Source organism: Pelodiscus sinensis, chromosome 2 (assembly GCF_052426305.1).
Source record: "Pelodiscus sinensis isolate ZL-2025 chromosome 2, ASM5242630v1, whole genome shotgun sequence".
Classification (NCBI taxonomy): domain Eukaryota; kingdom Metazoa; phylum Chordata; order Testudines; family Trionychidae; genus Pelodiscus; species Pelodiscus sinensis.
This window is the reverse complement of record NC_143053.1, coordinates 203,567,386-203,584,425: the sequence shown is the minus strand read 5'-3', so window position 1 is coordinate 203,584,425 and position 17,040 is coordinate 203,567,386. Positions and strand designations below refer to the sequence as shown.

At 38.5% G+C, this 17,040-nt stretch overlaps 1 protein-coding gene across 3 annotated transcripts in view; it reads left to right on the top strand.

Annotated features, from left to right (window-relative positions):
- The window catches only part of ITGB8 (integrin subunit beta 8), a 95,983-nt gene extending 85,559 nt beyond the window's left edge, over nucleotides 1–10,424 (top strand). For all 3 annotated transcript variants that reach the window (XM_006138342.5, XM_014581219.4, XM_075922239.2), the window contains 3 exons: nucleotides 2,288–2,391; nucleotides 3,797–3,960; nucleotides 4,053–10,424. In XM_006138342.5, the coding sequence (XP_006138404.1) occupies nucleotides 2,288–2,391; nucleotides 3,797–3,960; nucleotides 4,053–4,175 (391 nt within the window). In that variant the 3' untranslated portion in view covers nucleotides 4,176–10,424. The remainder of the gene's footprint in view (nucleotides 1–2,287; nucleotides 2,392–3,796; nucleotides 3,961–4,052) is intronic.
- Nucleotides 10,425–17,040: the final 6,616 nt, after the last annotated feature.

Sequence of the window (17,040 nt, the reverse complement as noted above, 5' to 3'; positions counted from 1 at the left end):
AACCTAATTTTCTCATGTAGATCAGACCCCAGCCTTGTGTCTCCTTCCCCGCTAGTTCTCCACCCATTCAAAAATTGTAGCAAGAACTATATGCTCCTGAAGGCTTTAGCCAATCTCTCAGGCATGCTGCTTCCAACAGCTTGTGCTCAAATGTTACATCTTTCTGCAATTCCCATTGTGGGCAATCTAACTCTTAATCTAAAAAAGTAAACACAGTAAAAATAGAATTGTTATCCATCATGGAATTCTGATCTAGTTATTGTACGTGCTCATGGAGGTAAACGCCAGACCAAGTTGAAAGAGATGAATGCTAAGACTTGGCAGAATGAATGAAAGGTAGAACTCAGGCAGTCCCTGAGTTACGCAGATCCGACTTATGTCGGATCCGCAGTTACGAACAAGGCTTTTCTCGCCCCAGAGGACGCGAGCGGCGGGACGCCCAGATGCGCTGCGGTCCCACCGCCCGCGTCCTCCGGGGCGAGAAAAGCTGCTCCGCGTCTCCCTGGTCTGAGGCCCCCCCCAGCAGACCAGGGAGACGCGGAGCAAAGCCGTGGAGGATGCAGGCGGGACCGCGTCGTGTCTCGGTGGTCCCGCCACCCGCGTCTCCCTGGTCTGCTGGGGGGGGGGCGCAGCTAGTGCACCCCCCCAGCAGACCAGGCTTTTCTCGCAGACGACGCCTGGGGTAGAGCACCCCAGCTGCTCTGCCCCAGGCGTCCCCAAGTCAGCCGCTGCTGAAATTGACCAGTTTCAGCAGCGGCTGACTTGGGGACACCTGGGGTAGAGCTGCTGGGGTGCTGCCAGGTTGGTCCCCGCAGCGCTGAGGTGCAGCGCTGCGGGGACCTACCCGACAGCGCCCCAGCTGCTCTGTCCCAGGTGTCCAGATTCAGCTGCTGTTGAAACTGATCAGCAGCTGATTCCAGGAAGCCCAGCGCAGAGCAACTCTGCCTCAGGCTTCCTGTAGTCAGCCGCTGGTCAGTTTCAGCAGCGGCTGAATCTGGATGCCAGTTCCGACTTACATACAAATTCAACTTAAGAACAAACCTACAGTCCCTATCTTGTACATAACCCGGGGACTGCCTGTATCCTGTCTGTTAGGCTCATTGCAAGTCAAAGGGAGTTAGTGCCTCTGTCTATGAAAAATGTATCTCAATTTAATTAATAAGTCAGTTGCACTTTTTGTGGTAACTTTGATGATGTTTGTCTTTTGTAGTCATTTAAAGTTCAGTTCCACTCTGAAATTAGTAGTAAAAATGGCACCACTTACTCCCTGTTTATATTCAGTCTGATCTGTTGACATTTGGTAACAAGAGTAAGTTGTTTGTTACTTTACTTCTGTAGGCACTGCAGCCCCAGCCCTGTGTGGAAAATGTACTCATGTCCATTCTTCCTAATGTATAATCAAAAAAATTAAACTTGCAAGGCTAAACGTTTCTCTTTCATAATTCCTGTGCATCCCACTGAACACAGTGAAAACGTGGGGTAAGAGAGAAAAGGTGAACAGCAGGATCATTATTACTAGTGATGATGCATGCAAGGAAAGAACCCACCTTTATTTTAGTAGCTACTGTGAAGTTTGTGGATCTGAAAACTAAGGAATACATGGGGTGGATTCTGTGCGGCACCTGTTTACATATACAGCATGAAAGATGTAGTCCAGGGCCAGGGATGGGTGGCTTTGAGCCAGCATCTATCTATTTTACTTCACTACTTTTCACCAAATAGTTTTGAAAAATGTTGTTGAGCTAAAGTAGAAAGATAAGGTAAGTGAAGTAATATCTTTTATTGGACCATCATTCTGTATATGAGCTCGATATAGCTTGAAAGCGTATCTCTTTTCACCAAGAGAAACTGGCCCAAAACAAGATAGCATAATGACCAGGGCTCGACAAATCATGGTGAAATCCACTCGCCAGCCCCGTACCGCGCATGTGCCAGACCCACACTGTGCATGCGTGCACCGCTGGTGAACAGGGCGACCGGCTGAAATCTACTTGCCAGAGGCGAGTAGATAAACGGATTTGTCGAGCCCTGATCATCACCACCTTGTCTCTCAGATATCCTGGGACCAACTCAGCTACAACATCACAGAAAATAACAGTGGATTAAAATATTGCAAGAGAGAGAGAGACCACATGTCTCAAAGTTAATAAATAGATGCTATAGTATTTTTCTCACAGCAAGAAAACATTATTTGAACACAATAATTATTGTGTCAATTTAGTCTTTTAAGTAAATTCAATGAATTTATAGTAGTGGTGAAATGTTATATTTATATTTTCGTTTTCAGAAATTGTGTTCAGTGCCATCATTCTGACAATGCATCACAAACAACACGTGACCAGTGCAAAGCCTCATGTGCTTATATGGTGCATTATATTGATCCAACATTCGGTATGTAAAAACCTAGTTTTACCTAGTCACTTTAATAAAAGTGTAAAAACTATCAGAATTCATAGTGAAATTCATCCTACCATAAAGAACCCACACAACATGCTAAGCAACACTCAGGAAATATTTAATTCTTTGAAATTAAGTGCAAGTTGTGTTCAGGATTTTGTATAGGCCTTCTGCACTGGGGGGAATTTCCCCCTTAATTATTAATCAATAGTTAATTGTAAAAAAGTGTCCATTCTTCCTTCCCGAAATGCCTTCCTCAGCCCTGCAAAATGTAGTACATATTTTGTATCTGATAACCTCACTGATGCACAGGGGTTTCTGTAGTAACATTCCTTGCTCTAGTTAGCATTTATATTCTCCTTCAAATGTAGATTGTGATTGTTTGAAGAAAGTTTGTTTTGCTTCAGGGGAAATGAAAGGATAAATAATAACAGGAAATGTGACTGGCCAGCATTACTGTGTCAGATTTCCCAGATTCTTGAGAAGTTGCCTCCAATAATTAGTCCTGTGGCTCCATAATGTTTAAAGAGAGAATTACATAAATCTATTATTGTATCTGTATGTTTTTACTACTTTTCATATGTTTACATTATTTAACATTACAAGAGCTGAACAAATGAAATAGAACACATAGCTCTATTAAACATTTTAATGTGTCTTTAATTGTACACAACTGTAAGGTAATGAGAGAGTGCAGAAGAAATTAATAATAAACACATCCAAAGTCCATTCAAGTGACAGGGCCCTGATGGCAAAAAAAGTACATATATGCAACCACTTTTTGTCAATTAATAGCTTTCTGTAGACAATTTGTTTTAAAGTGGCTATTGAAGTTACAGCAATTGTATTTGGGATTTATGAGAAGGGTCCGTAGATTTTTAATACCATTACCATTAACTGTTGAGGGAAGAAGTTTGGTCCAGAGGACAGAGAGCTGGGTTCTATTCCTGACTTTGCTACTGACTATCAGGGAAAATCACAAGTCTGGGTTTTACCTTCCATCCTTTCTCTCTCTTGTCTGGTTAAACTATAAAGTCTCTTTCAGGGACTATCTGTTGCTATGTGTTTGGGCCTAATACAATGGAGTTCTGATTTTTAATTGGGACCTCAAAGTGCTATTGTAAGATTAAAGAATTAAAAAACCAAGACCATCTATCTATATCTTCCTAATTGGATTTTTTTCTGATAAAGTTCTTTTAAAAATTGTTTGTATATGGCCATCTGAACTATTATTACTTTATTAAATACTTTGACAAGTAAAATCATTTGGAGTTATTTTAGGAATTTGGCTTGGTGAAGCTGTGCTAAATTAATGTGCAGACTTAAATACAAACTTGTGTAATGGATAGCAATTATTAATATTTTAAGCTTTACACATTTCTTTTCCTTTTTATTGCAGAATGTTTCTCTGACCCAAGCTACTTCAGAATCTTTTTCATAATCTTTATAGTTACATTTTTGATCGGGTTGCTTAATGTACTTATTATCAGACAGATAATTCTACAGTGGAATAGCAATAAAGTTAAATCTTCCTCAGATTACAGAGCATCTGCAACAAAGAAGGTAATTTATTTCAGAGAAAATCATATTCAGTATTTTTTTGTTTGCGTATATATTGTAGCTATTTATTGATAAACTGTATCTTCTCCTTCAAGGATAAAATGTTTTTGCCAACTGTTTGTTCAAGAACAGTAACATACAGACGTGACAAACCAGAAGAAATAAATATCGAAATCAGCAAGTTACGATTAAATGAAACTTTCAAGTGCGAGTTTTGAAGACTGTTTTTTCTGCAAATAGTTAGTTCCTTCATTTTCTTATTTTTACTGTGTAAGAGTCTTGACTGAAGCTATTTGTTTTTGTGGCATGCAGTTTTTTAATACTGTAACAAACCAACATGTAAGCATAGTCACATAATGTGACGACATTTGAAGTTATGGCTGCTGTATTTTTTGAAAGAGCAATGTGCATTACTACTGTTCAAGACCATTAGTGTTGGTGTAGCACTTTAATGTAAAATAATTTATTTAGTTATGGTATAGAATGTAGATATGAACAGGGGTGACAAAGCACTGATCTCACTTTACATGTAGCTAGTATTGATGTGCGCTGTGGGAAAAACTGTGATTAAAATATTAACATTCCTATATATTGTGGCAATAGATGGAGCTTTTGGACTACTTGTACATGTAAAAATGATACTTCTTAAAACTTTGTGTGGTTCTTCTATCTAAGTTCCAGTGATCTTCTCTGCTTTGACATCAGTTCATCTTCTTATAGTTACTTATAAAATGACTGGATTAATGAGTGCTTAGTTACTACTGGTATTTTTAAAAGTCTACAAATGATAATGTCACTTAAACAGGATATATTCTTCACCTTATAAAGTATATACATTTTACCATTCCTTTTGTTCCAAAATAGAGGCTTTTGTATATATTTTAAGATATATGAAAACTGAGTCAATATAAAGAAAAGGAGTGGAGGGTTAGTCTTGTGTGGTTTTGGTTTTTGTTTTATCTGGCTGGAATACTCTAGATAATAATTAAACACACTGGCTAAATTCAGCTCTGGTGTTGGCAAGAGGAGCTGTATTTGGTCTGCTAGCTACATTTCAGTGTTTTGCCAAATAAGCACTCTCTTCTTGTTAAATATCTGTTATGCCTGATTTTTCCACATCTGCTATTTTTTAGCTGAGAGAATCCATTTGCATGAATCCCTTTTCTTAGCCACCTAAATTGTTGTTGCTGTGCACTGGGATATGTATCCAGTAGGATGAGAAAGATGTCAGTTTCAAAAGAAGAAAAAGAATATAGAGATAGGAGAGGAATTTTCCTAGAAGAACCAGTGAATTGAATTGATGAAGGTAGATTGACATTGAGCCTTCATAAGTGGGCAAGGTCCTTCCTAGATTCATATTCGTGGGATGCATGAGAGCAGAATTTGTACCACAGAATAAATTGTACAAAGACACTCCACCTCTCCATAGAACAAACTCTTCAGTGAGGGAGACCGCATTCTTATTGCTATATGCCAACAGTGGACAACCTAAACTAATGAGTGGGCTGCATGAATGACCCTCCTTCATCTCAGTGGTCTGCAAGATTGTAATAACCAAGATAATCTCCCGAGATAGGGTAGTTTTGCTAACTGCACAAAAAGGTGTGTGTGGACGGGAAACAAGGTTTTTTTGTGCAAAAACAGCCTATCGAAAGAAGCACAGGTTTCCCTGGTGGCCATTCTGTTAATAGCAATCAGAGTTTTCTTGTAAGAGAGCATCCATGCAGTATGGATGCGCTCTTGCGCAAGAAACCTGCAGTGTAGACGTAGCCGTATGCATTACCCACCACTGCTGTGCATCTTACAAAGTGTACAGCCAAGCAGTCAGACTAGTTTGTTTTACGTTATCATAAAGGGTACATCTAGACTACATTTTATTTTCGAAAGCGGGTCTTTCGAAAGTGAAAGTAGTCTGGATGCATTTTTTTCTGAAAAAATCCCCTTTTTTTGAAAAACCGCTCCTCCTTTAAAAAGTTTTTCAAAAAAGAGTTTCTTTTCCTAAAAAACCACGTCCAGACTACTCTCACTTTCAAAAGACCCGCTTTCGAAAAAGTGATCGGAAGAAGATAGGCAAATCCTGCGGAATTTGCATATACTTTTTCGAAAATAAAACATAGTCTAGACGTACCCAAAGTTAGGAAGTCCTGGTAAACCTCTTTGAAATATGAACTAAAGTCTAGTTGCCAAAAAATTCTCTGAGATGATGTATGTTATCATTCCTAAAAATTGATACTCTATATTAGTCTATGCCTATTGCAGAGAATATTTGTTTCACTGAAATGTCTTTATATTAAAAAATAGCAAAATAGACATCACTGAGATATTTATAAGAAATGAGAAAACAAATTCTCCCCATTCTGCATTCCTTCTGTACAAGAAAGTCCCACTGAAATTTATGAGAGATGTACATGTAATATGGAATAGATAATCAGCTTTATGGGATGTGTTTCAGAGATAGCATTCCCTAACATACTGATACATACTGAGATTGGGAGGGGACATACAAAGACAATGGCTCAGAATTTCCATTGGCATTGTTCTAAAAGCTTTAAATATCAGTGTGGAAATCACTGCATACTCCCCCAATAAGCCACCTTTTAAACTCCTTGTGTAAGAATGTTTGTGGCACACATCACAGTAGTAGCTGAATTTCAGTTCAGACAGCTTAAAAATGTCTCGCTAGAAATTGGAATAGATTACACTGATTTTATTAGTCATAACTTTCATTTTTATTTTATAGCTTTTTGGAACATTTTCCATAGAGAATCATTTAAACTTTATAATGTATTTAGCTACAGTTATTTTTCACAGTATGGGATTCAATGATCCTCTCATAGAAAGAAGTTAATGGGATGATTACCATTAACTTTACTAGGAACAGAAAAAAGGCCCATGAGAAATACGGATAGATAATGTTCTTATCAAAGAGAGACGGAAACAGGGTACAGTCTGGGCTTCAGTTTTATGTAATTATTTATTTAACTGAAATACTTCATGTTCGTCACAAAAGATGTGAATCTATAAATAATGAAACATGACTTTAACCTAATTCTCTTGGAATTAAATACAGTAGCTCTTAAGACAACATATAGTTAAATGACATAATTGGTAATGTTTAAAATAACTCATTTCTGAGAAGTGTCAAATTATGGAACAGAAGTGGAGTTGGAGACTTTGTATACAGGAGAGAAATGGGTCTTTATGGTAACATCTTCCTCCTGCCTCCAAAATAACATCCTATAGCTACTTCTCTCCTTCAGTTGCACGTTGTTGGAACTCTAGTTCTCCTCAAATAGGGGCATGGCAAGCATGTTGCCATCAGAACAGCTGCTCAGCGCATCATATTCCACTCAGGTCAGGAGAACTTTGCAACATACCTTTCATTGTAAGCTGCTGCTGTCCTGAAGTAATTGTAACTCCTCCTTGCATTGTGTTAATGTGTGGTGGAGGACAAAGAATTAGTTGCTTAGCAATGCAGGCCAAAAGCTAATCTTTAGAAGGCCTGAGGGGAGGTCAGACAGAACAAGATCCCCAAGACAGTGCCCAATTCTCATGGATGGCTCCCATGCATGAGAAAATGTGACTTTGCCTGCTAGCTGTCCTCTCTGCTCCTGGCCCTGATTTTCAGAAGGGACAGTGCAGAGAAAGAATGACCCAACAAAAATCTCACAATCATGGGACTCGTATGTGCTCCCATTTGCACAAAACTTTAAATGAGAAAGCACTTAGCCCATAATTCACAAGAGATTTGATCAGCACTTATGGTACTATGTCTGTGCTTTGTGTAGTGAGCTGTTGTAAATAAGTTAATTCTGTATAGCTGATATCTTGATTTCTTCTTTCTATATTGTGCCTCTAAGATGTTCACTCCAACCCTCCGCCATTTTCCCTCCCCCCCAAAAAATTGGCCTCAGCAAAAGTCACTACAGACTTATGGGAGAAAATTCAGCCTACTGAAAAATGAAGCAAATATAAAATAATTTTACAGTAACCCAGCTCCAAAATATGAAAAATTTGATTAAAGACATACACCTGGGTCCTATATTTGTATTGTTAAGTGATCATTTGGAGATTTTTAAATTTGATTTTACTTTATGCCTCATAAGTACTATAGTTGCATGAGTACCTGCAGAAAAATTGTTGGTCTTTGTTTAAACATCTATATGAAGGGTTTAATTATTCTAGATACTTGAGTGTAGAAAGAGCTGAGGCCTAGTCATCTCTGACTACTTGTTTGCATGTATTTTAGAAAGGACATATGCTTATGCAGTAAAAAATGTGCACATTACTTCTGATTTAAAAAAAAAAACAATTCAGAGTTATGTAATTTTATGAATTTCTTCCAACTTCTATGAATACATTTATTATAACATCACAGATAAGTATGGGGAAATGGTTTCTTCTTTCAGAAAATGTGCACGTGGTGTCTGTGGCATTTTCATTGTGCTAGTTTGAAAGGCTCCCATATATTCCTGAGCAATGTTTAAAGTGGACCTTAAAAATAAATCTTGTTTGTCTAGTCTGACTTTATGTTTTATTTGAACTGTATTAATTTTTTTCAGTGTGACAACATTACAACTCCTGTGTAAAGTATGCTTTTTTGTTGTATTAGAAGAAATCATTTTCCATAGCTGATAAAATACCATGATACCCTTACTTTCTCAAGTCACACTAGGGAATTAGTTTTTTTTTTTCCATAGATGTCCCTGATTGACTGTTGCTCACTGCCATAGTGAACCTGTTAAACTTACTTTTCAAGCAACCTGTTCTTCCAACTAGTCACATTGGGCTTTATGATGCCTTTTTAAGGCATAGCTCGGGTTGTGCAGAAATGCACTGCCTTAGCAGGAGCTTGAAGGAGACAGAGTGTCTAAATCAGGCAGAAAGATCCGAGAGCTTTGGGGAGTGCGGTTTGTATAGAGCCCTTGAAGAGAGTACTATATCCATCCTCTGTGCCCAACCTGTGCAGGAAACTATGGCACTTTCCATACACTTTCAAGAGGCTAGACTGGCAGAGGCCATTGCAAGGCATTCCCTGGACATAGTAGAGTGTAAGAAAATGTTGTGTTTAACCCTGGCATAGATGAGGAGGCTGTTTGCATCCTCTGTACCTAACCTTGTCTCCTGGGGTAAACCAAAAGGGCAATGTTAGCAACTGACTAAGAGAGGCTACTTGAGCTAGGGTTGTAGTTTGGGACCCCATGGGCCTCAACTGAAGCCCATTGAAGTCAGTGAGAATTTTTTCATTTGACTTCAGGCCCTAAGTCATAGTTCAGTTATAGTTAGAAAAATGCACTTCTGAAAGATACATCTGCATTGATTTTTATTTGGAAATGCCATGGTGTGGAGCAAGAAATGGTATTGATTTATCAGTCTGTTTGTGCTGAATGAAGTTCAAACTGTCCAGTCAAATTAGAAATGAAATGTGTCCATAATGTTTATGCCATGCATTTGAAATAAAAATAAGACTTATAAGATAAACAATATTGAAGCAGTAGTTAGGAAGAATGTTAGTGATTTTAACTATTGTTCTATATTCTGAACACTGATAGAAGTTAAAGGAAATTTGAGTGCACTAATGACAGAAACAGGTTAAAATGACATACCAGGAATATTGGTATATAGTGGGCCAAATCAGTTGCACAGAGTGGAAACCAGCTTAGAATTAGAGCCAATATATTTTAATGTTGTTCATGATACTGGAAGTTGATTTTCAGAAAGTTCGTTTGTTTTAGAAATTCCTTTTCAACTAGAATTTCCTCTTTGTTTTGTTTTTCTGTTGTACACACTTGGAAACAAGGTACGTGGTTAGGGAAAAATGCATAAAATGTCTGGCATGTGTTGATGTAAGTTGAGATCCTGTCCCCTTTCAAGTCTAGGGAGTTTTCAGTAGGGCCACATCTTTACCCTAGTTACCTGTTTTTTTTCCTGTTTGCAAACACATTAGTTTTGGACATGTCTGCTGAGATCTATTTCACACTTACTACTACTGGTTTTTTTTAATTACTTCAAACTGTCTCATTTAGCAAACGCATGACAAAATTATTAGTAATATGGGGGTTATCTTCATGTTTAACATGTGCTGCATTTTGTTAAAATATATATGGATATATAATAATTCTTTAGATTTAGAAAGTTTGATACATAGAAAATGTTAGGAAGGGAAGCAGGTTTTTAATAGATTTGTAACTCTTATTTTCAGCTTGAAATGACATTTTAAAAATGAATCACTACTTAAATTTGCTTGAAAATGTACTGACTATTTTGTTTAAAATAATATACTTTTGTAGCTGGTTATTCATTTCAGTTGACTACTAACTTCTATTTTGATTATATTTATTAATAAATTGACACTGTAGTATACTGTGAGATGTTTATTTTTCTATCAATACTGTAACAGCTATGACATAGCATTAAGTTAATGCAACATTATTGTACTTGCTCTCTAATAAAAAAGCAGTATTTCATCCCTGTGGAGTGTGATGTTTTGTAATACACTAATTGTATTTTATCATTGATGCTTTTTAAAAAGTTAGTTATTTTCATTGTAACACTTCCTACATAAACTGCAGGACAATGTTAAGGAAAGAGGTACTTGGTTAGAACTGGTCTATGGTGGAATAAGACTTTAAAAAGAGTGTTGGAACAAACTCTCAGGAAGCATGTTTATGGTGGCCCAGAACACTCTGAGAGTGTGTCTATACTTGCACACCTCATTTTTTGAGGAGTAACGTTAGTTCGAACCAAGGGGTTTGGTTTGAACTAACGCGTCCTGGCACGCACTTCCTGGTTCAAATCAGCTATGATTTGAACTAGCACACCGGCGAGATCATGCTAATGAAGCACGGGAAATTTAAATCCCCGCTTCATTGACTATTTCGAATGCCTGCATTTGCATCCCCAGTTCGAACTAGGGTGCAGGTGTAAACATACCCTGATAGTGCAGCTAGGAATTCGTCAGCAACCATATGGGCAGCATTGAGTATGCTGGAATAGTACCTGACTCTCTCAGTTCAAGCCCCTGTCAGCTTTGTAGACAGCATGAGCTGCAAGATTTACACATGTATTCTTAGAGCACTAGCATGAGCCCCACTGGCACAGGTCTGTAGACCTGGGCTAAGAGGCTCTCAGGCAGATGCAGTGCAGAAATGCCCTTTGAAACATTCCTGAGACACAGCTTCATAGACTGTCTCTGAACCTCAGAGGAATGTAACAGAGTATAGCTAAAGGCATGGTCTGACTATTAATACGCAACTAAAAATATCCCTCCTCTACAGATTGTTCCTACTCTTGGTAAGAATTGGCTTGCTAGGGTTGATTTGTGGTAGGAGGTGTACTTTTGTGCATACATTTGTATCTTCATAGGACACAGTTATGCTACTTTACTAACACTGGCCAAAACGGTATCTGTAAGTTGTGAAGGGCATGCATTTTGTTCTGGTGTTGATTCTACTCATAAGTTTTCCTACAAAATACTGTGCCAGACCTTTGACATGAAAAGGCCTTCTATGCTTTAAGAACATACGTGATCAGTTAGGGTTTGTCTACATCACGCTAATTGTGTAGCTGAAGTCGAAGTAGCTTAACTCAACTTTTGTGGCTGTCCACACTGCAGGAAGTCGAAGGGAGAACACTCTTCCTTCCACTTCCCTTACTCCTTGTGGAAGCAGGGCTACCGGCATTGGCAAGAGTACCCTCTCAGTTTGAATTAGCTGTCTACACTAGACCTACTAATTTAAGCCCTGGAAGATCGACAGCAACAGCTTCAATTGTTCTCTGTAGAGTAGATGTATCCACTAGGCTAAATGAGCAGAGCTGCTTCAAAACTTGCCCACAATGTGACATTAGCAAATTAACTTTTTTAGCTCTGTTTCGTTTTACTTGGTGGCTTCCTAGCCCCTTGTCATTCTCTCAACATGACCATAAATTGCTAATTCTGACACAAAAGGGGGTTTTTGTGTGTGTGTAATGGGAAATTGCACAACAGTGGTGGGACAAGGACTGGCATTCAAGTAAGGGTTGTGTTTGTGACAATCTGTATATCATGTATGAGCTCTTGGACTCAACAATGCAAGAGAGAAATCTTGGAAATGATATAGGGCAAAATAAAGAGTTTTATAAATACTAAGAAAAGGCAAAATATATCATTTTACCTCTTTTTTCTTTCCAAAGTTAGAACAACAACCACAATTTGCATAGTTTCAATGGAAGAGGACAAAGTTGAGGAACTGTTGGAAAGTATATGAGCTATAGGAAATTAATTTATGCACATAAAAAGCCAGTAAGCATATCAAATGCAATGAAGGCTGAGAAATGCTAGTTTTTTCATGAAAGAATTTGTGAAGTGGAAACTGATGTCTTTGCTATCTTTTTTGTCAAATGTAAAGGAGACCTTAAGAAGCCCTTTCCCCATGAACAACAATGGTCCTTGTACCAAGCTATGCTGTGTACTTCTTAATGCTCACTCTTGTTATGGAATGGTGGTAGGAGAGCTTTATGAAGCCTTTCTCTATTTCCACATAGGATGTGAAATGCAGCTATTAAGTGGGACTGTTTAATTAAACTGGTTTTTTTTTGTCCACATAATGATAATTTTGGCATATGATAGCATATAATGTGTTATAATTATTCACATAATTTACCTTATTGTCTAGTCAGTGGCCCAAATAGGCATGAAGGTAGTTTGGCTACAGTCTAATGCTACTCATATTGTTTTGCAGATACACTTGGCAAAGCAGGGGGGGGGCGGGGGACTTGTAGTTTAAGCTCTCAGAGGAGGAGAGAAACTTGCAATACAGCCTTTAGTGCCTAGGGATGAAAGAGGCCCTGACTTCACTACTTCTTTTACAACAATGATGTAGGTGTATTTTTCTATTGTGTAATTTCAGTCTCTGCACGATTTCCTCTGTGCCAAGGACTAGATTTGACGCAGCATGCCTAAAGAAGTGGCAGAGTCTGTGTCTGTGTGAGGGAGAGAAAGAAAGAGAGATCTGTCCAAAAGAGATCTGTGTTAAAAAGTACAATAATGGTTCAAGTAAATATCTGTAGTACACAGTTGCACTATAGCAACTAAAAGGGATCAGTGTGATGGGGAGTAAAGCTGAGCATTACTAGTAGAAGAGTTTTTTGCAGTTTTTGGTTTTTTTCTGTTGGTGAAGAGGAGTGTCCTCTCAATGTACAATAAAGAAAAGAACCTTGGAAATAAAACTTGCTACCGAGGATTTATAACAAAACAAATAAAACTTTAACTATATGAAAAACTTGCATGGCCTGAAAGTATTTCAGAAGATCTCTCCAGTGTTGTAAGCATGAGCAAATAGCTTGCGGTGATGAAGCTGCCAATTCCCATTGATGCTGTTGAGAGAGAGAGCATGGGGTTGCGTGTCCAAAGAACTGACCCTTAAAAGGCTAGCTAACCCAATAAATAAGATCAGTTCCCCCTGGTGGGAAGTAATGTGTGCACAGCACACAGCAAGCTCTGATTCTGGGCCCTCAGCTACAAGAGCTTCAGCTCCGTATTTTCCGCTCATCCCTGATCATCACCTTGCCTTTATTTATTTTCTTGCCTTCAGACCAAATAATTCCACAAGTATGAATATTGTTGTTCTTTAATGACACTGGTAAATGTAAATAGAGATGCACTATAGCTATGACCAGCAAAGCAAACTACGATCAGTTGCTGAAGGAATGCTATGCAATATATTTTTAAAATCAGTCAGATTTTAATTAGCAACCAACACATTTGGCCAGATTCGTTACTTCTGTAAAGGGGTGCGCAGCTTCACTGAAATCAACAGGTCTGAATTCAGCTGATGGTGAAACTGAATTCTGCCTCTGAGGACCCTTTACTGTTGATATCTCAGCCAGTCAAACAAAGGGCCTTCTCAGCTATGTTGGTAATATTTATTTATTTATTTATTTTATTTTTCTATTTATTTGAAGGAAGTCTATTTCAGCAGGGCACAGTGACCCTCAAATAGGTCAAACTGACCTGCTCTGCAGCTACAGGCTTTAGTTCTCTTAGAACATAGAAAAGACACTGTTTGTTTGTTTTGGGACAATACAGCCTAAAATGAACAGAGCGGTTCTCCAGCTAAGTTGTTGTCTACTTTATGGCTATACCATATAATGTGCACATCTAATATCATAGTTGGGAGCAAGCACAAATATGCACCGGTGTAACAAATTTCTCTGTGTATCTGTGCACATGGAAATGCAGGGAGTTTACTCACTTAGGCCTGGTCTACACTACACAGGAAGGTCAAAATAAGATATGCAACTCCAGCTACATAAATTGCATCACTAGAATCGACATATCTTACATCGTGTTCCACGCTGCCCACACAGCGGGAGGCTGATGGGAACAAACGCTTCTCTTGCTCCTTGCAAGGAGTAGGCGTACCAGGAAGACCCTTTCAGTTCGATCTAGCAGGTTGATTTATACTACACCTGCTATATCAAACCCCAGATGGTCAGCCACGGCAGCATTGATCTGTGCAGTGGAGACATGCCCTTATAGAGGAGAAAATAATTTTGCATGTGTAATGGGTACATGCATATTTTCCGTAGCTCATTTATTGGAAAGGACTTTGAATGTGTGACCTTGTATGTAACAAACAATTAGGAAGTCAGTGTTTTTTCATTCTTCTTTAAGATTAGATATGCAAGAAAATGCTTAAGCAGACTATTTTGTAAATCAGCAGAAAGTTGAATTTACTATTAAGAAAATACATTGTTGCATGAATGAGGGAAAATGAACCATCTACTTTGTTACATATTATCTCAAAAATAATAATTAGTTGGCTCAAGTTTTAGTTAAAAAAAACAGGGCCTTTTGGTGTCAATGCTTTTCTAATAACCTTGATTTAAGATTTTCTTCTATGATTTGTTTCAAGTGTTTCCAAAGCTCCAATTGAGAAAATTTTTATCGAGTGGGTAAAGTATGAAATTGGGACTTGAGAATTTTGGCTTATTCACTATGTTTTTTCTGTTATTGTACAATCATTTAATAAGGCTAGATTTGTTTGCTGACCACCCAAAATACCATTTGAAGTCAGTCAGAAAGGTTAGCACTTCATCACCTTTGAAAATCAAGTCCTTAATCTCTCCTCCGAAAATGGATATAGTGTAATTGTATCTGAATTACAAAAGTGATGGCATGAATTAATGTTTGTAAAGCCTTTTGAAAGCCTCCAAGAATGTAAAATATAAAATACTTAAATTATGTTGTTTTGTTTTTATTTTGCATACCTTATTAGTTGCCTAAATCGATGTTCCTGGTTAGCTACTTTTTGTTGTTTGCTAATAAAAATGATTATACTAAAATTTTCTTGACAAATATAATGTAATCAAATGGACCATGCTTCCAGCATTACTGCAGACATCTTCACAGGACAAAGTGTGTTACTAAATTTAAGTAATCTCATATGAGCAATTTGGTGCTGAATACTAGTGACCTAATACATGTGGAATTCAAGTAGCTTAACTTGACAAATTCTTTCTGCTTATTTGATCAGTACCTGCTTACTATGTCTCTCTTAGCATAATGTGGGTGTTTGCCAGCTAAGTGCAGTGGCCTTTAAGATAAAGGAATGATTATTCTTTTGCAAACTTTGGCAGTGAAGGCAGTGTTACAATTTTGTTATGACGATAGTGCCTGGATTACTACAGTTATATGCAGTGTAAAATCACATCTCAGATTCCTACCTAGTTATCCTTGAAACCTCCGGAATAAACTCTAAATTAACCAGAAATCTCAGTAAATCCAAAGATGATGGTACAAAGATCTCATTAAAGAAAGTGTGGATTTTTAATTAAATCACTGTCAAATGGCTCTTAGGCTGATTATAATCTTTAAAATAGACCTATAGAATATTTCACCTTCCTATAGCACATTTCATCATACAGGCTCTCACTCTTTATAGAATAGTATACCCATATTAGAAAGTAGGGCTCCAGAATACAGTCTATTGCATTAGTGATACTGTAATGAGATATGGGTAGGTCAGAAAAAAAAACAAGCCCAGAATGGCGATGGTGCTGACATGAAGGTCAAATCCCATCTCCATGCAGAAGGCCCTTAAAAGATACTCTGCAGTCTAAACCACTGAAGCTCCATAAAGGAATTAACTTGGGACCGTAGCCTGGAGGCCCTTGCTAGGGGAGGTGATACCATCCTACATATAAATCTTGATCAATATGGTCAGCAATGGCCTGCCAGTATAACCCACACATCTAGGCTATGTCTACACTCGCAGCTTTTTGCGCAAGAACATCTTGCGCAAGCGTTCTTGTGCAAGAAGTCTTGCGCAAGAAAACGTCCACACTGCCATGTGCGCGCTGTGCTTTTGCGCAAGAGCTCCCATGGCAGTGTGGATTCTCTCTTGCGCAAGAAAGCTCCGACAGCCATTTTAGCCATAGGGCTTTCTTGCGCAAGAAATCCCTGCTGAGCGTCCACACTGCGCTCTTGTGCAGGAGCTCCTGCACAAGAGGGCTTACACCTGTTAAAAAAGAGCATAGCTCTTGCGCAAGAAGCCCTCTCTTACCACGCCATACTGTAAATTTCCTTGTGAAAGAGTGGGCCGGCAGTGTAGATGCTCTGTGGCTTCTTGCGCAAGAATGGCCATACTTGTGCAAGAAGCAGCGAGTGTAGACATAGCCCTAGTGTGGTTACCATGCAGTGGCACCTAGACCACAGCAACAGTTAAGATCAAGAGACCTCTAAATCATGGACTGGGAGCCAGCTGGCTTTTAGCTCAGTGGGTAGAGGTTCAGCTCCAGAGGTCCCAGGTTCAAATCCGCCTGGTGGTGGTTACACCAGCAACAAACTATATTTTCCACTTTTGTTTTTCATTGAGTAGAAAAACAATGAGAAGGGAAGGCTGAGGACTTGCATTTATGAAAGTCTATTTCAAAAGGCCAAATCCTGTCCATTTGAAAAAATAAGCATGAAAGTAAATTGAGCACAGTGATATCTAAACCTAGGGACTGTACACTGCTGTTAGTCATGTACAAATCCCCCTAGCTTCAATGAGAATTGCACATGAATAGAAGGCATGGTTTGGTCCATAGCCAGTGTTTTCC